At 40.1% G+C, this 20587-nt stretch overlaps 2 protein-coding genes across 2 annotated transcripts; both read right to left on the bottom strand.

Moving 5' to 3' along the window:
- Window positions 1-682: 682 nt before the first annotated feature.
- Window positions 683-3178, bottom strand: LOC118802228 (ly6/PLAUR domain-containing protein 3-like). The gene is made up of 5 exons (XM_036562718.1): window positions 2984-3178; window positions 2691-2801; window positions 2469-2612; window positions 2248-2358; window positions 683-1045 (listed from the first exon to the last, which is right to left on the bottom strand). Exons 1-5 carry the CDS (start codon window positions 3030-3032, stop codon window positions 843-845), a joined length of 618 nt encoding a protein of 205 aa, XP_036418611.1. The 5' UTR covers window positions 3033-3178; the 3' UTR covers window positions 683-842.
- Window positions 3179-13684: 10506 nt separating this feature from the next.
- LOC118802229 (ly6/PLAUR domain-containing protein 3-like) lies at window positions 13685-15381 on the bottom strand. The gene is made up of 5 exons (XM_036562719.1): window positions 15173-15381; window positions 14880-14990; window positions 14658-14801; window positions 14437-14547; window positions 13685-14022 (listed from the first exon to the last, which is right to left on the bottom strand). The coding sequence occupies exons 1-5, from the start codon at window positions 15219-15221 to the stop codon at window positions 13820-13822; spliced, it is 618 nt and encodes a 205-aa protein (XP_036418612.1). The 5' UTR covers window positions 15222-15381; the 3' UTR covers window positions 13685-13819.
- Between the last annotated feature and the right edge of the window lie 5206 nt (window positions 15382-20587).

The following is a 20587-nucleotide window of genomic DNA, read 5'->3' as shown; positions in this document are numbered from 1 at the left end:
AGCTGGGCTTGGAGCTGGTGTGGTGGCGAGTAGTGCAGACAAGGCAGAGTGTAAGGGCAGCAAATACGAGGTGCTCCCTTGTCAGCATCTGTGGCACAGTGAATGGCCACAGAGAAACCTGTCAGCGAGGAGTGCACACCCTTGTGGCATTTGTGTTGACCAGTCCAAAATCCAGGCTACAGAGAGACTGCAGTGGGGGCAAAGTACCTGCGCAGCAACATCTGTCAATTCAGCCTAAAGCAGAGGCATTTCAGCCTAGATTGCATTTTGTATGAGGCGCAATACAGGACAATCAGTACAGTGTCGTTGTGGGAACAAAACCTTTTATCTCTTTCGTTTCTATTGTGCCATAGTGGGGTTTGCAAATATCCTTTGTCACTATAACCAAGATATTTCTCCCCGGCTCTGAAGTTTGTGATTGTGTTAGTCATAATGGGACCAATATTTTACAGACAACCCGGAAAACAATACATCATGAAGTCAGATGGGCACACTTAACTGTAGGAAAGCTTAATGGTGCAGCTTATTACTGTCTTAATTAATACCTTATGTTTAAATAGATCATAACATAACCCTTCCAATATCTAAACGGTCTGAATGCTTGATTTTTTTTCTTACTATGCGACAGCAGTTTGAACTGATTCAGCATAAAGATCCGTAAATATATCAGAAGAAAACAGACTCACTTTTTACACTGTTTATTAGTCATTTTGGTTACATAAAACATCATTATAAACAGCATTCAGACTCTCCATTCAGTCATCTTGTAAAATATACATTTCTGCTAGTGTCAAAAGATAGAAAAGAAATGTATAAAAAAAGGTGTTTGAACAGCAGAGTGTTCAGATGAAGAGGACGGAGGAGATCAGAGGAACCAGCATGATGAGGAGACTCAGCTTAACCCCCTCAGCACTGTTACACAGATTCCCCTCACAGCAGCTCACACTTCCAGTGATTCCAGCTGCCTGCATGCTCGATGCGTCTGCAGTGCAGAGACTTCTGCTCGCACATCCTTTCATAGTCACCTGAACACCACTAGCTGTAGCTGTGAAGGTAGACGTAGGAGAGAGAGATGAAGGAGTTACTTACATGAATCCATTTAGACAGATAAAAGGCAAAATCAGATGAAAAGTGGTGGTATTTTTCCCCCTCAAATTCTTTTACTTTTCTTTTCTTTTCACTTTAAAGAGCATATCATGAAAAAAATTGCTTCTTTCTGAAATAAAAGTCTTTGATGTAGAATTTAAACATTGTTATAGTTTCAAAACATACAATTCACTCCCCAGTTCATACAGTCACTATATAAAATTAAGCTGCAAAAACAGCCCGTTTTAAACGTGATCTCACAAAAAACAACATGTGTGCATCTCTCTGCCTGTTTACACCAGTTTAGCTCTGCCTATTCACCCTGAAACTGTAAGGAGTGTGGGTTTCTTTTTGTATGAGGTCTAATGCAGCACAGCCAATCAGAACAGCATCGCTGTGGAACAAAACCCTGTATCTCCATTTCTGCCTTTTTTTAGCATTATTTACAAAAAAGTAAGCAACAACTGGCATTTCATAAACTATGACATACAAACAAACTGTTATTGATTATCATCCCCAACTGAACAACATGAATGGTCAGTAATTTTTATGTTAACTTTGAGAGAAATCTCCCTTACTGACCCAGAAATCAACACTGTGCCAACCAACCCTGTTCTTAAATCACTTCAACAGTGTTTCAAAAAAAGTGATTCTGAATGTCTTTATCTATATCTGTCAATTCAGCCGACAGCAGAGGCATTTCAGCCTAGATTGCATTTTGTATGAGGCGCAATACAGGACAGCCAATCAGAACAGTGTTGAAACAAAACCTTGTGTCTCCATTTTTGCCATTTGTTTGTTAGTGTTTTTTTGATACAGTTTTTTTTTTCCTTTTGGAGAATTTAGCTAAATTTAGCTTGAGGATATATCAGTTTTGACATAATAAACACGGTCTGTTTAGTTCTAGCAGATAAAGAGAAAGAGGTTGTGTAAAATGACCAATTGGTAGATAAACCCACACAAATGTAAGTGGACGTCAGGAGAATAAATAAATACCTTAATTCATTAAAAGTCCCAAGCAATAGTTATTTAGGACTGGAACTTTCAAACTATAGTCTGAGTGTCATGATAAGAACTTTCCCTCTTGTGAGTAGCTCTTATTTTAGGCCAAAAATGCACATAATAACATTCTTATATATAACTGAGTACTGCCGTTCTCACCTGTGGCGCTGACGCATTGATCTTCACCTCCCAAACAGCTCACAGTTCCTGTGCAGTCGTTATTAACACAGGTGTAACACTTCTTCCCATTCGGAGACCCAAATGGCAAAGCTGAACCGGAAAACAAGCCACAAGAAGAGATTTAACACCTTTTCTTCAGTTCTGCAGTTGAACTTTCTGGTCAACGTTCTTTGCTCAGTACTCAAAGCTTTTGGTTTTACCTGCTGGAACCTGGGTGTTGCAGCGATCAGTGGTGCAGCATTGTGTGTTGATAGTCATTTTCATGAGTCCCAGGTTCAGGCTCCCATTGACACACTCCGCTGCTACTGCACAATCCTTTGCACTTACCTTTTGTTCTATACCAGCTAGTAAACACAGCACACATGAATTAGCGAAGGAATTTCTGACTGAGTCTCACCATTTTGTACTGAGGTCAGTCTTACCAGTGTTCACAAGCGCGGTCGCGCTGCCACACCGATCTGCACAGACTGTCTGGGTGTCTGTGCATGTTCCAGACACATCTGGTATACACCGATAACACTCCAGTGTCAGCGCTAGAGGACAGTGAAGTCAGACGTGAGAACCAACAGTTCAGCAACAAACAATCAATCAACATTCACTCATATCCTCAAACATTAAACTTTAATAACTTAACACACAATATTGCATTGAAAAAGTGCATTATGCATTGAAACACACTGAAAAAGTCGTTCCATTACAAAGTGATATTCCATACCTTTTGGGAGAAGCACAGAGATGAGCGCCAGTGTTACTTGCAGCTTCATTGTTGGTGGATCTGAGAGGTTTGAAATGTGATGCAGAGCAGATCTGGGTTAGATATAAATCTCATCTAAGGTGGGGTGTGGCTTCATGGAGGCTTTTCAGAGCATCCCACAAATGAGGTTCAACCTTCAAAACAGTATCACGGTTTCCCAATCCTGCTCCACCCACTCACACCTCCCCTCATTTTCTCACTCACCTGAGCCTTTACCTTCTGCAGTCTTATCTATTGTCTCAGACTGGAGGAAGTACAGATGGGAGGGGTTGCCTTCATTCAACTACTTTCATTTCACCGTATCACATCATGGCTGGATGTGAATTGAAACCGAACATTTCTACGTCTGTTTCTATTTCTCCAGCGTCTACAAAAAGCTTTTCAGAGCCTGACTTATGAAACAAACAGACGATAATATGTTTGCTTAAGGATTTATGAATGATTTATGAATTTGATGTGGAAATGTACATAGATCCATGTACCTTTCCAACCTAATGACGTTTTCATAGGGCCATTGTTGGAAGAGAGCAGTGTTTCTCAATCCTGGTCCTGGAGGTCCACTTTCCTGCACATTTTTGTGCTTTTCCTGCTTTAAAGCACCCACTTTAATTGAATAATGGGATGTTAATGAGCTGCTTAGTTAGGTAAGGTGTGTTGGTAGCAGGGAAAACACTAAAAAGTGCAGCACAGTGGGCCTCCAGGACCAGGGAAGGGGAACAACCCTGGTCCTGACGTACCCCCTATCCCGGTCCTGGAGTAACCCCCTCCCTTGCACAAATTAGTAACTTCCCTGCTGCAAACACACCTGATCCAAATAATCTGTTCCCTTCCAGAGCTGAGGTGGGTGTGTAGCCCATATTTTGAATGAGCTGGTCAGTTAGCAGTGTTACTCTATAGTACCTGTCCAACAACAATCTGCACAAAATTAACTACATGCACATAATTTTGACAAAAATGTCACATACAACCTTATAATTCTAAGCCCACTAAATGCTAAATCTAACATCATTAGCATATTAACTTTCTGATTCATTTTAATTTGTATCTCTTATCTGGAAAACAGCGAGTATATGAGTATATGGGTTAATTAGCTGATAGCAGATGTGACAAAGTGACTAGTCTAATCTTATCTCCAAAGGGAGGGTTTGCTGTAGGTTTTCATTCCAACAAAGCAGGAGCTCACATGTTCTGTTGTTTGAAAAATGAGACCAACTGACTTAATGAGTGGAATCAGTGTAGTCCAGCTTGTTTTGAAAGAAAACCTGCAGTAACCACCCCATTTGTGGAAAAGACCGGACACCCAGGGGTGCATGTACTTAAGCCAACCTTGGATGTATTTGGACTCTCCTGAGTGTTTTCAAATCATAATACTTTTACTTCTACTGAAGTATATTAGTGAGTAAGGAATTTACGTTTTACTCAGTTACATTTTAGCCATTATTATTTAGTCACTAATTTCTTAGCTGTGTACTGGCACATCTAGACAAGCCTTGTGGGGCACAGTTGCAGCATACAAGATACGAAAACATACTGTTTCCCATCATTCCTGTCAGTTACCTTAACATTCTCCTTTGAAATACATTCCTGGACTTTAAGATTGGGGGTGTAGGCCGGGAGGTCCGCCCAGTTCATTTTAGAATTTTTTTTTTTAAATTGTGCAGTTGCTACTCTTTAATTTAATATGAGAATTTACACAACAAAAACATGCTTTCAATCAGCATTGTTGATTGGCATAACTTAAACATAAAATCATCAAAGAAAGAGGAGTGAAAACACTGTTCCTAAAAGAAAATAAAAAAGTGAAGGTCTCAATAATAATTATTTTCATAAACAAGGTTTTTACAAACTGTGTGATTTGGCTCTTTGACATATAGCTACTGTTATATTTGTCTTTTATCCGTATCTTTTCTCAGGAGGACGTTTTACAAAAAACGAAAATGATGGCGATACTTGAATCGTCACAAAATCTACGATCCTGAAAAAAATACATTTCTGCATAAATTTTGTGTTATGACATATTTCCCCACATGATTCTTACAACAAACAATCATGAACACAAAAAACGTGGTGGAGAGGTAGAGCTGGACTGAGGGGAGCACACAGTGTGTGCGTGTGCATTCCACTGTAAGTATGCTGGTGCAATACGGCTGTCGCTTTACATCAGTTTTTCGTTTGTTTTGTTTTGTATTGTTTGTGTGTATGTTTTGTTGTTTCCCTGCTGACTGAGCAGTTTGCCATCATCACACCGAGATAGTAGCCAAGAGTGATTTTCCTCTCTGAGGCTTCTTGGTCTGGCCGTTTGGGTAATGGTACATCACAGCTATGATGAAGCCTGGACCGGCTGCACGAGTGACTCTGTATTGCGGCTACGAGGCTGCCTGGACCAGGGACCGGATGAATACTACATCATAGCTATGTGGCTGCCTAGGCCGAATGCTTAGATGACGCTGCAATGCAGCTGTTGGCTGCCTGGACTGGTAGTGTTTGGCTGTGTGAGCACCGCTACGCCACAGCTACGAGGCCTCTGGGGTCAGCTGCCTAAGCAACGCTGCATCACAGCTGCATGGCTGCCTGGGCTAGCCACTTGGGGCTTGGGGGGGGTTGTGGTAACGAGGAGGCGGAGCAATGAGCTCTCGTTCCCTCTCGGCTCGGGTGCTTAGGCGCCTTTTAAAAAGAACTGAGAAGGAACAGAGAGAGACAGAGGGATGAGCAGCAGCAGCAGAGACAGTGAAGAGCTGAATAGCTCGAGTGAAGAGAAGGACTGAAGAGCGGCCAGCTTAGCGTGGGATTTGTTTCCGTTTGTGTTGTTTGTTTGGAGGAGAAAATAAAGAAAATGGCTGCTGCAACACTGAACCCTGCCTCCAGCGTCCCCCTTGAGCCTGAGGTACATTGAGCCTTCATACATAAATGTTGCTTTAGTTTAATGTATAATGTATTCACCAATTTAGAGTCCACATATATGGCTTTACAAAACAGAGATGGAACAAAAGCTCAGAGCTGCAAAAAACAAAAATAAAATAAATAAATAACTAAAAAAAATATTGTGAAACAGGATTGTGTACTGAATGAAATATAGTTCTGTACCCTGAACTCTGAGCGTGATAGGAAGTGTACTTTAATGTAATGAGCAGAGATATGATTTAATGAGCTGCAGAGAAATGAAAGTAAGACCTCAGCGCCCACCTGACGCACAGCCAAGGTCAACTCCACTCCCCTTTCGGTCACATATGACGTTTCTGTTGAGTGCTAAAGGCTCATACCAGCAACTATGCTTCACTGGGCTGCAGGCTATATGAACAATTTCTAAGCCTGAGAAACTCTAAACTTGATCCCTTTTTAACTGTAAATGGCTCCTTCTGGTTAGAACTGAGTATCTAACCTTCCTTGTTCAGAATAATCTAATAACTATATATTAGCATGATGGTAATTACAGAGTCATTCATGTTAGTTTCTGAATAATAACCCTTAGCCTAAATAAAAACTCAAAGACAAGCCTAAAGTTAAAGTTTTTAAACTTTTTTTCATCCCTTTCTTTCCTTAAAAATTACCCTTGCAGTTAATTCAATAATCAGCAACAAACAGACAGACTAAGGCAGACAGATAGAAATAAGCAATAGTGAGGCACATGAGGAAATAGTGAAACACAGCTAGGAATTGTATGAAATAAACATAACAAAACCAGAGCTGTATATGCACACAGAGACAAACTGACCTGACAAGACACAGGTGATGGGAATAATGAGGGGACGGAGTAAAAATCTATCAGTATGATCCACAGAGGAAGGATCCAATCATGGACGGTAGGATAACAGAAAACATGTTTATGTTTGGCTCATACTATGCTAAACTTTGTCATTAGCTTAGCAGAGGTTTAGTTTTAGTTAATACAGGGTCAGATAAACTGGCCACTTTAGGGGTTTAATACAGCACTGTGCTTTACATTAATTCTGATTGCTCTGCATGTGTATCTCTGATCTGCCACTAAACACTCAAACATTATAAGGTAGCTCTACTACAAATACAACAAAACACTGCACAGTAATGACATATTTTGCTTTATAGCAAATTCCAATTTTTTTTAATTAAATTAGGTCTGTCTTGTGCTGCATCAGAGTCAGTGGAGCCGGGCAGTCGGAGGACGGAGCTTCGGTCGGCACAGCCAAACCCAAAGTCACAAGCAGTTCTTCCCTCAGGATTTGCCCACCAGAGCAGTCCTATGACAACACTCTGAAGTATGCCTTTGACCAAGTGAGAGTTATTGACGGTCAGAGGCTCAAGCTGGAGCACGCGCTGGCATATCAGCACTTCTCTATAGTCAAAGACTAGTTGTACAGAGTTATGTGAGACACTCAAACCGAAGCAATACCCAGTTGTTGGTTCCGAGGAGCCGTAGGGAAATGTTTTCCATGTGGCTCACAGTAAGCCATTTAATGACCCATGTTTATTGGCTTGGCATTCACGGTGATGTATGCAGGTAGTTTGCATTGTGCCGCAATCATAAGTCCATAAAAACACAACGCGTCCTCAAAAACACAAATACTCAGCAGACAAAACCAGCAGCAAATAGAGAGAGAGAGAGAGAGAGAGAGAGAGAGAGAGAGAGAGAGAGAGAGAGAGAGAGACACGCGATACGAACACGGACACGGACACGCCCCCAATCCTGTTACCCAGTCTAATAAAAGTCTAATGAAGTGGTCACAAATTTAACAATGGAAGGAAAATGAACCAGAGTGGATTGAAGAGTGCTGGGTTGGTCTGGACAGGTGTTCTTCCAGGTCATGTCAGAGGAGGGAGAGCCCTGAACATCTTCCAGGTGGTGGCTTCGTGACCTATTTTATACAGCTTACCACAGCATGTGCACACCAGGTTACACAAGGAACACTTGACCTCAACTCACAAAGTCTGTGATGTTCTTGCAAAGTTTCTAATCTAATTTGCAGTGAACAAATGTGGGTACTTTGCACAAAATTGTAAGAACTCTAGCTCAAACATTCAGTGAGTCACAAGTGCTGAAGCAAAGTGTTACAACCACACTGAGTCTCCCCTATATGTGCAAGGAGTCATCATAAATTGTTTTACACAACATAAAGGGCAGCTGGTGTCACGATTAAAATGGAGATCCAAGGTTAAACAGACAGTGATGATACATATTTATCGTTTTACATTTTGTCTTACTTCTCACATTCGCTGACCACAAGACTCGCAAACTAGAGCTAGATCTCAGTCTCAGGCCAAATCTTTTGAATCTAATGCTTTACAAAAATCTCAGGCTCAAAACAAATGTTAAAAATGCATTAGTGCATACAGTGGGGTCCAAAAGCATGAGACCACTTTGAAAATCTTCAACTGTTTTCATTAAAATCCAGACATAAACAACATAAATTTTAGATTTGACAAACTTGAAAAATTTAAAACCATAAAAAGTTAGGAAATTTTCTAAATTCGGGTCACTATTCAAATTTAAGTGAACTTGATCTGCTTATCAGAGGTATTTGCACAAACTTGATTTGTAATGAATGACTGTGTAATAAATTAGAAAGGAATGCAAAACAGAAGCATTTTCTCTACTGGTCTCATACTTTTGGACCCCACTGTATACAGATGGCTTACACAGTTGGCCTTTATGCTGTATATCTTGAGAGGGACATCTTGAGGTTATATGCTGGTATTACACCATAGTGTGTTGTGGCAGAAATAAACTGTAACCTTTCATTAGCATCACTTAAGTTTTGCTGTTTAACCGAAATAAAGAACAGAGACAGAAACTAAAGCTGAAAACCAAAAGTCATAAAAAAAAAAATTGCTGTTTTCTTTATGCTTTTCTATAATGCTGATGATTCTTCAGTGGTAATAATCACTATGCTGGGAAAGAAAACTGAGAAATGACTAAAGGCCTAATTTAATTTTAAATGACTCGTCAAATAACAAATATCAAACTTAAAATACCATGAAAATATAAAACCTCGACATCGTTTAAATCTGAATTCCAGAGCCTCCTATAATGATGGAAAACTCCTCGTTATTATATGTAAAGCACTGGGATGAGGCTTTAAAACTAAAACTGTCTAACATTTGTCCAGCAGGGGGCGCTGTGAGCATGCAAGCCACTTTAGTGTTTATCCTTTAGAAAAGAAACAGCCATGAACCTCAACATTATCTTATACTTGCTTTATTTCTATCTGCTTTGGAAATAGATATAATCAGACTGAAGAGCCCAAGTTCACTTTTGGCTAAACTTGGTTTTGTTGATTAACTGACCAGCACAAAACAGTTGAGTGTTGCTGTGATACAGTCCAGCTCTGAAGAGAAAAAGGAAAAAAAAAGTGCTGGAAAATTGTAATTAAACACTAAAATTAACTGTACATGTAATTTGACAAGGGGTGTGCAAACTTTTGCAAATGACTGGACTTGAATGGAGGTCAAAAATACATTTTCTACTTTTATTTACTATATAAGATGTAACTCAGTGTGTTAATATGCTATGTTCTTATACTAAAAGTAAACATAAAAATGCAGTTATAACAGTCTTTTGTTTTTTCCAGCCCTCTTTCCTTTCCTTTTCTTTTTCCTTTCCTGTCCATTTAAATACCTACCTGGGCTGCGTACCGTATCGGTCACCCCTCTACAAAGGTGTGACAAGGGGCTGCTGTTTGCCACAGCCTTAAGTAGAGGAGTCCACAGGTGTGCCAGGTTGGGCCTAATCAGCCCGAGGGCTTTGGGGAATTGGAGTTCCCTGAACTTATGGCACCTCACCACCATCGCCTTCTGCTGGCGGCCGGCAGCGCAGACTGGGCCCTTACACAAGAAGATTTAGCATTAAATCTGACAGTTTGTTTCTAGCAGCTTTTGGACCGAGAAGAACCTCTGCTGCGTAGGAAAAAGCTGTTTGAGCCCTTTAAATATAATCTCATGCAATTGACCCACTTTTAATGCTTGTTTTATCTATTTGTTTTTTATGAAAGTTATGGGTTGGCATCTCATTAACCATGATATGTAAGCAAACTTTTATCTTCGTCATTATCATGCTTCCCACCTTTATACGTTTCAATCTGGAGAATGCTTGGTAATTGAATGTGGTTTATTCTTCTACTATTCTATTATTATTCATTTTAAAGTTATATTTTTGTGAGTTCCCCTGCTACTGACCCAGAATTTGACACTGTAACAACCAACCCTGTACTCCCCTATAGTGGTCCTTAAATCCCTTCAATAGTAGAGGAGAGCAGGGTGCACATTTTGGTTTTTGTTGAATAATTTTTAAAATATTTAAGTTGGAATAATCATATTTTTATACAAGCAACATATACATCTCTGCTACAAACAAACACTTGAACTTTGTTTCTAGCATCTACTGTTTATGTACAATTCCACCCAAAATGACAGTTGCCATGTTACAGTTTACCCCATGGGTGGGTTAACTGTAATAGACAGACAATAGACAATAGTAACACTTGCTCAAAAAGTCTGATGAATTAGTGCAAACAAAGTTAATTCAATATACACAGTCGAGTCACATTATTATGACCACCAGCTGATATCCAGAGTGACCACCATATGCAGCACGGACAGCAGCTAGACTGGCTGGGAGTGACTCAATAAGGTCGTGGTAGGTTGTCACAGCTGTCTGGAGCCATGCTGACTGTAGTGCATCCCACAGCTGCTGGAAGGTGCATGGGGGAGGATCCATAGAGCAAACAGGACGATCGAGGTGGTCCCACAGATGCTCAATTGAGTTCAAGTGTGGGGAATTATGGGGCCAGGGTAGTACTTGGGTAGTACTACAGGGTAGTACTTCCAACAAATGTCGGACATTTCTAGACATGTGACACGTTGCACTGTCTTGCTGGAAGAGCCCATCCGCCTCAGGGAAGACAATCAGCATGTATGGGTGTGCGTGATCTGCAAGGATGGATTCATACCCAAATCGGTTGAGAGTGCCTTCCACATGAATGAGTGGGCCTAGAGAATGCCACGAAAACATTCTCCAGACCACAACGCTGCCACCACCAGCTTGTGGACATGAAGTGATCATAACAATGTGACTCAACTGTGTAATTCTGTGTTTTAAGAAACAAATATATTTTCCAATCATAATGCATGATATGTTATCTATTAGTAAGACAGACAGCTCAATCGACAGATAGACACACACAGACATCAAATTTTATATGAAAACTGACATGAGACTGTATGTGAAACAATGGCAGATTTATTTTCTGTCCAGTTTAGGAGCAAATAAAAACATCACACATCAGTAAAATATGGAATATTGTTTCTGAATAACTGCAGTTTTACCAACTGTTAATGTCATTTTTATTAATATACCTATTTAAAACCAAAAGTCAGCCGAGAGCAAGATGGCTGGCTGAGGAAGACAGCAAAGACAGGTGAGGCTTGGCAGTCCAACTGGAGCCCAGCCAGAGGGAAATGGTGGCCATTTGCCTACCACTATACAACGGTGAAGGCACCTGGGAGCCGTACAGCGCACAGCTGCAAGTGGTCGTCCAGACATTGGAACACTTCCTGAACACACTGCTGCCAGAAGTACGGACGGTATGAGTTTTAGCAAGACATGCATTCTCGGGCTGGACTTCCTCATGGTGGCTGGGGCCTTGCTTGACCTTGGGAAGGAAAAGCTGGGCTTGGAGCTGGTGTGGTGGCAATGGACAAGAGTGTCCCCAGTAGTGCCAGACTTGAGGTGGTGAAACACAAGGAGAGGATGACCACTGAGCTGCAGTTCAGCTGCCAGCCTGGGTCAAAAGAGGATGGCATGCCGAAGTCTCTGCAGCAAGGACAAGGCCCTGAGAGACAACTGGGGGAACCTGTCAGCAAGGACTGCACACCCTTGTGGCATTTGTGTTGACCAGTCCAAATTCCAAGCTGCAGAGAAACTGCAGTGGGGGCAGCAACTTTGTTCGGACTGTGGGCCACCAGGATGGCTGACCATTGAGGGTTGGGCTATGTGGCATCCAACACACACTCTGCATTTTGGAATGGGGTTTTAGGGGCGTGGTATGCAAAGCTGTGCCATGTACGCCTCCCTCTTCCGTTAAAAGGACATTTGCTGTTAATATTTGTTAGTTAAAGATGCTTATGTGTTGACTATATGTTGAGCTGTGGGTTCATTAGTGTGGGTTTATTGTCTTCCATAGACAGAAGATGTGTAACTATTGATGACTGTTCTCACTATTCTCACTGTTATTCAGTAGCACAGGGATGGACCTTTCTTGCTGCCTGTCAAAGTGCCTTTACTTGTCTTCTCGTACATCAAAACACATTTCAGACTTCTAATACTTTAATTCTATTAATATTCCATATTGTCACTACCAAAAACAATCATAACACTACCAAAACACTGCCAAATGTTTCAGTAGTGATTGTTTCAATAGTGACATTTTTAGCTCATTTTGAGCAGAACTCAAAAACACTAGCCAGCACATGACAAGCAACCACAGCTTTTGTTGTAAATTCTTCAGATTTCAGACACTGTTTCAATTCTTAGCGTCATATATGGTCACTGTTTACTCCCTGCGTGCCTGTGCTGACAATGACACATATTGACTAAAAGGGGGGGCTTTTATTCTCTTGTGTATCATTTGCGATGCAGCCTTTGCATTTCTGTGGTAGCCTGAATAGCACTCAGAGATGATGTAAGTTTATGTAAAGTTTATCCTGTGAGGCTTTGGTTAAGCGGGTCGGGAACTAAATGTTATGTGTGTTTTGAATGGTTGTTATGAATGTAAATACGTCTTTTCTTTGTGTTTTTTTTTCAGAAACTGCCACCATTATGTGTATACATACATACATACATACATACATACATGTATATGTACAGTGGCTACCACTTGGAGAAATGTTAGTCCATTCTACACTGTAAACAGGTTGAATCCATCTGATGACTTTGTACTCTCTGACCAGAGTCCTGAAGCAGCCAATATCAATCCATAACTAGCTCAACTGGCAAAACAGAACAGCTTTAAACAGTTAAATCATAGTATTTTCATTAAAACACAAAAACGGTATTCTTAGTTGCAGAAAATGTGTGTTTCTGTAGGGACAATTCATAAGGTTACACATGAATTCTCAGACTTTGGGTCTTATTTCAACATTTAGAACAACAGGATCTAACTTCCTCACCATGTGGCCATGAGGGGGAGGGATGCAGTCTTCCTTTCGTGCTCTAAAATGCAGGGCCGTGGCTAAAATAAGACCCCACCTACACTGTTAGAAATTAAGGTTCTGTGCAGGTACAGCTGTCATTCATCAAGGTACAAACAATGTAAATGTTCCCTCAAAGGTAGAACAGTTGTTTTAAGGTGAGATTGTGAACCTTAAATAAGTTTTTTTTTTCTAGGTGAAAAGTACATATTTGTACCTTTTCACAATCTAATATTTTAAAACAGAACAAAAAAAAATAAAAAACCTGGAGATGAGACGGGGTGTGTGGAGTCTACAATTTCAGTGGATTATGGTACAATTATGTTCCCTGACTAAAGGCACTGAGATACACCCTTGAGGGTCCCACCCCAGTGACAAGAGGTACTGCCCCTGTGACAGTTTCGTACTTTTATTTCTGAGAGTGTATGGAATAAAATGTTTATGTTTTGGTGGTGACATGAAATTCAGCATAAAAGTCTGCAAATATATCAGATCAAAACAGACTCACTTTTCACACTGTTTATTCAAGTTATTTTGGTTACAAAAAATATCATTAAAGACAACTTTCATTCATCTTGTAATATTCACACTTGTAATATTTACAAAACGTATAAGAAAGGAATTTGAACAGCAAAGAGTTTAGATGAAGAGGATGGAGGAGATCAGATGAGCCAGCATGATGAGGAGACTCAGCTTAACCCCCTCAGCACTGTTACAGAGGTTCCCCTCACAGCAGCTCACACTTCCAGTGACTCCAGCTGTCTGCATACTCGATGCGTCTGCAGTACAGAGACTTCTGCTCGCACATCCTTTCACTTTCACTTCAACACCACTAACAGTAGCTGTGAATGTAGATGTAGAAGAGAGACTACATTTAGACAGATAAAAGGCAAATTCAGAAGTGGTGGTATTGTTCCCCTCAAATTATTTCACTTTTTTCTTTTTTCTTCTTCTTTTCACTTTAAAGGGCCCATACCATTAAATAAAAGACTGTGATGTAGTATGTTAACACTGTTAAAGTTTCAAAACATACAATTCACTCCCCGGTTCATACAGTCACTAAATAAAATTAAGCTGCACAAACAGCCCGTTTTTTGAGATCTCACAAAAACCAACATATCTGCACATCTATCTGTCTGTTCAGTCCATAGCAGTTTAGCTCTGCCCACTGACCCTGCAGTTATGAGGAGTGTGGGTTGCTTTTTGTATAAGGTATAATACAGCACAGCCAATCAGAATGAGTATGTAGTTTTCACCTGTGGCGCTGACACATTGATCTTCATCTCCCTCACAGCTCACAGTTCCTGTGCAGTCGTTATTAACACAGGTGTAACACTTCTTCCCATTCAGAGACCCAAATGGCAAAGCTTAACAGGAAAACAAGCCACAAGAAGAGATTTAACACCTTTTCTTCAGTTCTGCAGTTTAATTTTATGGTCAACATTCTTTGCTCAGTACTCAAAGCTTTTGGTTTTACCTGCTGGAACCTGGGTGTTGCAGAGATCAGTGGTGCAGCATTGCATGTGGACAGTCATTTTCATGAGTCCCAGGTTCAGGCTCCCATTGACACACTCCGCTGCTACTGCACAATCCTTTGCACTTACCTCCTGTTCTATACCAGCTAGTAAACACAGCACACATGAATTAGCGAAGGAATTTCTGACTGAGTCTCACCATTTTGTACTGAGGTCAGTCTTACCAGCGCTCACAAGCGCGGTCGCGCTGCCACACCGATCTGCACAGACTGTCTGGATGTCTGTGCATGTTCCAGACACATCTGGTATACACCGATAACACTCCAGTGTCAGCGCTAGAGGACAGTGAAGTCAGGCATGAAAAACAACAGTTCAGCAAGAGACAATCAAACAACATTTGCTGACATCCTCAAACGTTAAACTTAAATAACTTAACACACAATATTGCATTGAAAAAGTGCATTATGCATTGAAACACATTGAAAAAGTTGTTCCATTACAAAGTGATATTCCATACCTTTTGGGAGAAGCACAGAGATGAGCGCCAGTGTTACTTGCAGCTTCATTGTTGGTGGATCTGAGAGGTTTGAAATGTGATGCAGAGCAGATCTGGGTTAGATATAAATCTGATCTAAGGTGGGGTGTGGCTTCATGGAGGCTTTTCAGAACCTCCCACAAATGAGGTTCAACCTTCAAAACAGTATCACGGTTTCCCAATCGTGCTCCACCCACTCACACCTCCCCTCATTTTCTCACTCACCTGAGCCTTCACCTTCTGCACTCTTGTCTATTGTCTCAGACTGGAGGAAGTACAGATGATAGGGGTTGTTCGGTGCCCAGTGAAGTCTTGCTTTCATTCAACTACTTTTATTTCACCTTATTACATCATGGCTTGATATTTCCAAAAAAAAGTTGTGACGCTGTGCAAAATGTAAATAAAAACAAAAAAACAAAATATTATGATATGCAAATCATTTCAACCCTATATTTCATTGAAAATAGTATAAAGACATGTCAAATGTAGAAACTTAGAAATTGTATTGTTTTTTGAAAATTATATGCCCATTTTCAATTTGATGCCAACAACATGTTCCAAAAAATTTCGGACGGGGGGCAACAAAAGACTGGTATTATGGAATTATCATGAAATGTATGATTTTCTACTGGGTTTGGATGTAGCTATTAGCATGCTATGCTAACCCCAGGCTTTGTTTAGTTAAACCCTACATTATTGTTGCTGTTTTGCTCATTTTCTATTACTAATGTATTATTAGGAGGAGACTTTATGCCATCCATCAATTCCCACTGTTGGTGTAAGGATTACTGTTCAACATATTCCACTGGACATTTCACCAAAACACCAGGAACTCCCTGATCAACAGTCTCAACTTTCCACTGGGCTATTTACTCACCAGAACCATCTCCACCTTCTATGATAACCATATTCCTCAAAGATCTGCCCCATCAGTTACAAACCCAGTGAGACTGTTCCTTGTTCAAAAACTGAGCTGTACAGTAAAATTGGACTCAAGAACTTCACTTGTTGAAGCCAAACATTCAAATTTACTGCCACATGTGATGTCACAATGGACATCTCTCACACACACACACACACACACTCACACATGGGACACAAAGTCTCACACGCTCACAGCCTAATGCACAGCAGTATCAGCACTAATAATGAATTTCTTTTTAGGTGGAAGGGCACTTAGATAGCACTGAATTTAAGGCAGAACTGCTTTTAAGGTAGCACTGAGTTTACACTGGCACTGAAATTAAGGCAGAACTGCAATTAACATATCACTAACTTTAAGATGGAACTTTATTTAAGGTGGAACTGCATTTAAGGCGGCAATGAATTTAACACTAAATTTAAGGTGGAACTGCTTTTAACTTAACACTAATTTTAAGGTGGAACAGAATTTAAGGTGGAACTTCAAATAACAGCACAGAATTTAAGGTGGAACTCTCTTTTTTAAGGTGGAACAGAATTTAGGGTGGAACTTTCTTTAAGGTAGCAATTTACATTCTGCACAGCATTCCAACTTTTTTGGATATGGGGTTGTGTGTGTGTATGTATGTATGTGTATATATATATATATATATATATATATATATATATATATATATATATATATGTGTGTGTGTGTGTGTGTGTGTGTAACAATATAAAAGGATAACAGTAAAGCAATTCAAATTAAGTCATTCTAAAAAGTTGTGGAGCAACTTATCACACAAACAACACAAATTAGCTTACAGAGACAGCGGAGCCTTCGATCCAACCGCCACAGCTGCCGAATCCAGCAAAACACCAAAAATAAATGTTTTGTGGTTAATTCCTACTTTTGTGTTTACAGGGAATGAACTTTCCTGTGCTGATGGACGTCAGATTTACTAAGACACACTGCAGTTTTATAAGATACTGAATACTTGATTAGTTTTTTGAGCTGCAAATTTTTTACTTCTGTTCAAGTTGTTTAGCTAACACCAGCTAGATAAGAAATCTATTATGATTTTATAACTAAATCGTTTAAAAAGTCTGAAGGCATATTTAGCTAGCCCTGTAAGGAGCTTATTGTTAATCTTGGAAACATGGGTAAATCATGAATTTTGATTGGTTATCCCACATTTATCAGCTCATCAGCTGATCATATATATATATATATATATATATATATATATATATATATATATAAACAATTGATCTTCAATATTTACTAGGATTATATTATGATCTGTTTAAACCAAAGGCAGTAATTGAGATAGTAAGAAGCTAAATATAAAAAAATAAAAATTCACCATTTATAGAGTAGGGAGGCGTCTGCTTCAAACCCTAACCCCTAAATTTACACTTGTGAGAATATTTTTTTTTTACGTTTCTTAGATTTTTTTTTTTTCAAATATTTTAAATTTCTTTTAAAGTGAAGTTGAATGATTTGGATTCGTCATGAGTTTAATTTTTACATTAAAAAAAACAAACTTTATTAAAAAAAATACTGTCCTACATTCTCATGTTACTACAAAACACAAAGTTTTAGTCTGTAGGCAGAACCTTATTTTAGCCACACCCCTGCATGTAAGAGCAGGAAGTAAGTCTGCATCCTTGTTCCTTGTTCAAACCAGACTGTAGACATGCCTCTTTTTACAGCACTTGAGCAAACACTGAGTTAAGTATTTATTGAAACGTATTGTGTTGCGCTATGTTTGTGTTTCTTTTTCTCTAGGTATGAACATGGGCTTTTGTTTCTAGCAGTATCTGAGCTCAGGACTAGTTTCCTCTCTAACCTACAGTATTTGTAACTAGCAAAGATACTTTCTATGAGTTGACAACAAAGCACTTTTGTAAGTCGCTCTGAATAGGAATGTCTGCTAAATGTGGTTAATGTAAATCTCAAAACACTCAGTCTCTTTACTGCCCAGGCCAATGTTCTTTTTTCACAATTGAACGTCTTGTTCTCAGTTTTTGAAATAATATTATGATTTTTGAAATATTATTAAATATTTTACACATCCACTGCAATTCCACACATGCTGTTAAATAGTGGTTTACATAATCATCTGCTCTTTTTATTGGCACATCTAGATGAGCTCTGTGGAGCACAGTGTTGCAACATACGAGTACAATCAGTACAGGAACGGGTGTTCTCCTGTTTCACATCATTCCTTTCAGTTACCTAACAGTCGCAGGAAATACATTCCTGGACTTTAAGATCGGGGGCGTAGGCTGGGAGTTCCACCCAGTTCATTGTAGGATTTTTTTCTATTTATGCAATTACATTGTAAATTGTGCAGCTGCTACTCTTTAATTTAATATGAGAATTTACACAACAACGAAAACATGCTTTCAATCAGTATTTTTGATTGGCATAACTTATACATAAAATCATTAAAAAAAAGAAAAGAAAGAGGAGTGAAAACACTGTTCCTAAAAGAAAATAAAAAAGTGAAGGTCTCAATAGTAACTATTCTCCGTTCAATTTTAGTGGAATGATGGCGATACCTGAAGCGTCACAAAAACTACAATCCTGAAAATTGTATTGTTGTATTGTTTGTGTGTGTGTTTTGGTGTTTCCCCGCTGGCTGAGGAGTTTGCAATCATCACACCAAGATAGTAGCCAAGTCATTTTCCACCCATGTCTCAGAGGCTTCTTGGTCTGACCGTTTGGGTAATGTTACATCACAGATTTGGCAAAGCCTCGACCGGCTGCTTGAGTGACGGTGCATTGCGGCTACGAGGCTGCCTGGACCGGGGACCTGATGGACACTACATTTCAGATACAAGGCTGCCTGGACCGGGGACCTGATGGACGCTACTTCGCAGATACGAGGCTGCCTGGACCGGGGACCGGATCAACACTACATCACGGATACGAGGCTGCCTGGACCGGGGACCTGATGGACACTACATCATAGCTATGTGGATGCCTGGGCAGAATGCTTGGATGACGCGGCAATGCAGCTGTGGGGCTGCCTGGACTGGGAGTGTTTGGCTGTGTGAACATCACTACACCACACGAGGCCTCTGGGGTCAGCTGCATAAGCAATGCTACATCACAACTGCATGGCTGCCTGGGCCGGTCACTTGGGTGACACTGCATTGCAGCTATGAGGCTGACTGGTGGTGTTTGGCTGCAGGAAAATCCTACCCCTTCGTGGCTAATGACATTTTCAGCCTTGGAGGTTTCCTGGGCCGTCTGCCTGTGTGACGCACTGTAGTTGTGGAGTAAGACTTTCCCCTGCGGCTAAGTACTCTTTTCAGGCTAGCTAAGCGACTCTATACTGTGGTCATTGTAAACCACTTCACTAGCTGTTGTAACTGTGGTGTAAGCAAACAGTTTTATATGGCAGAGGAAGAAGAATTCTCAGGTTATGGGAAGTCAGAGAGGCCAAAGGTAGACAAGTTGTCACATACATGAAATTGGAGATGGAAACATTTTATTGTGTGGGCAATGTCTCTTCAGTTAACATCTCTTAATTGCAAAAGGTGAATTCTTTTATACATAAGTGCAAAGGTTAATGCGAAAGCCCAAAACTATATTGCATTATTATGTCGAGATGAGACAAAAAAATGAAGCAATAAATGTATGGCAGGTCCAGACCCACAAGAAAGCCACGTTTACAGCTAATCACGACAGGTCTGCTAAATTTAGAAACCCTGTTTGCTGATTTGTCTTCCCACAACATATGGCACATCCATAAAACCAGCCAATACAAAGTGGTGCATGCAGTCCTTCCTATGTTAACTGATATACTCTTATATTCTAAGTACATGAGGCAACAGTAGCACACGTTCACAGTGTTTTGGCTTCCAACCACTACAGACGCATGTATAAAAGTTTGTGGGTTTAGTGGGGCATGATGGTTGGATGATGAATGCCTGATTATTCTTGAGCTCCTGTTTGGCTCAGTCCATCAGCTCCGGCTCCATTCTCCCTCAGGCTAGTACATCCGGGCCTAGTTTATTATGAGGAAAGTTCTGAGCATTCAAAGCTATATTTCTGGTTCCTGTATTTGCATTACTTCCATGCTACTTTTTCCATTGGTTTTGTACTTCCTGACCTTTGATTGTGTTTGGATACGCCCTGCCTTTCAACGACTTCCAGTATCTTCAATCGGCCTGTTTGAAACTATAAACTGTACTTGTTCTTGCTGACAACCTCTCCTGGAGCTGTGGCTCCCCTCCCTTGAATTGCAGTATATCTTATATAAAAGTAATAATGTTAAATGTGTGAAACGTCAATGTTAAACATAATATGCTAAACTTACCATTTTGCAATGCAAGGGAACTTTGTTAAACTTGCTAATGCAAACACTTACTATTTCTTGTATAATGCCACAGTTACTTAGGTAAAGTTAGTTACGATTCATTAATTTGGTCCTACAAACTGAAGAGTATTTTGCCCATAAAGCTTCCCACTCTTATGTTTCT

This window comes from Colossoma macropomum, unplaced genomic scaffold (genome assembly GCF_904425465.1).
Source record: "Colossoma macropomum unplaced genomic scaffold, Colossoma_macropomum, whole genome shotgun sequence".
In the NCBI taxonomy this organism is placed as follows: Eukaryota; Metazoa; Chordata; class Actinopteri; order Characiformes; family Serrasalmidae; genus Colossoma; species Colossoma macropomum.
This window is presented reverse-complemented; position numbering and strand designations above follow the sequence as displayed.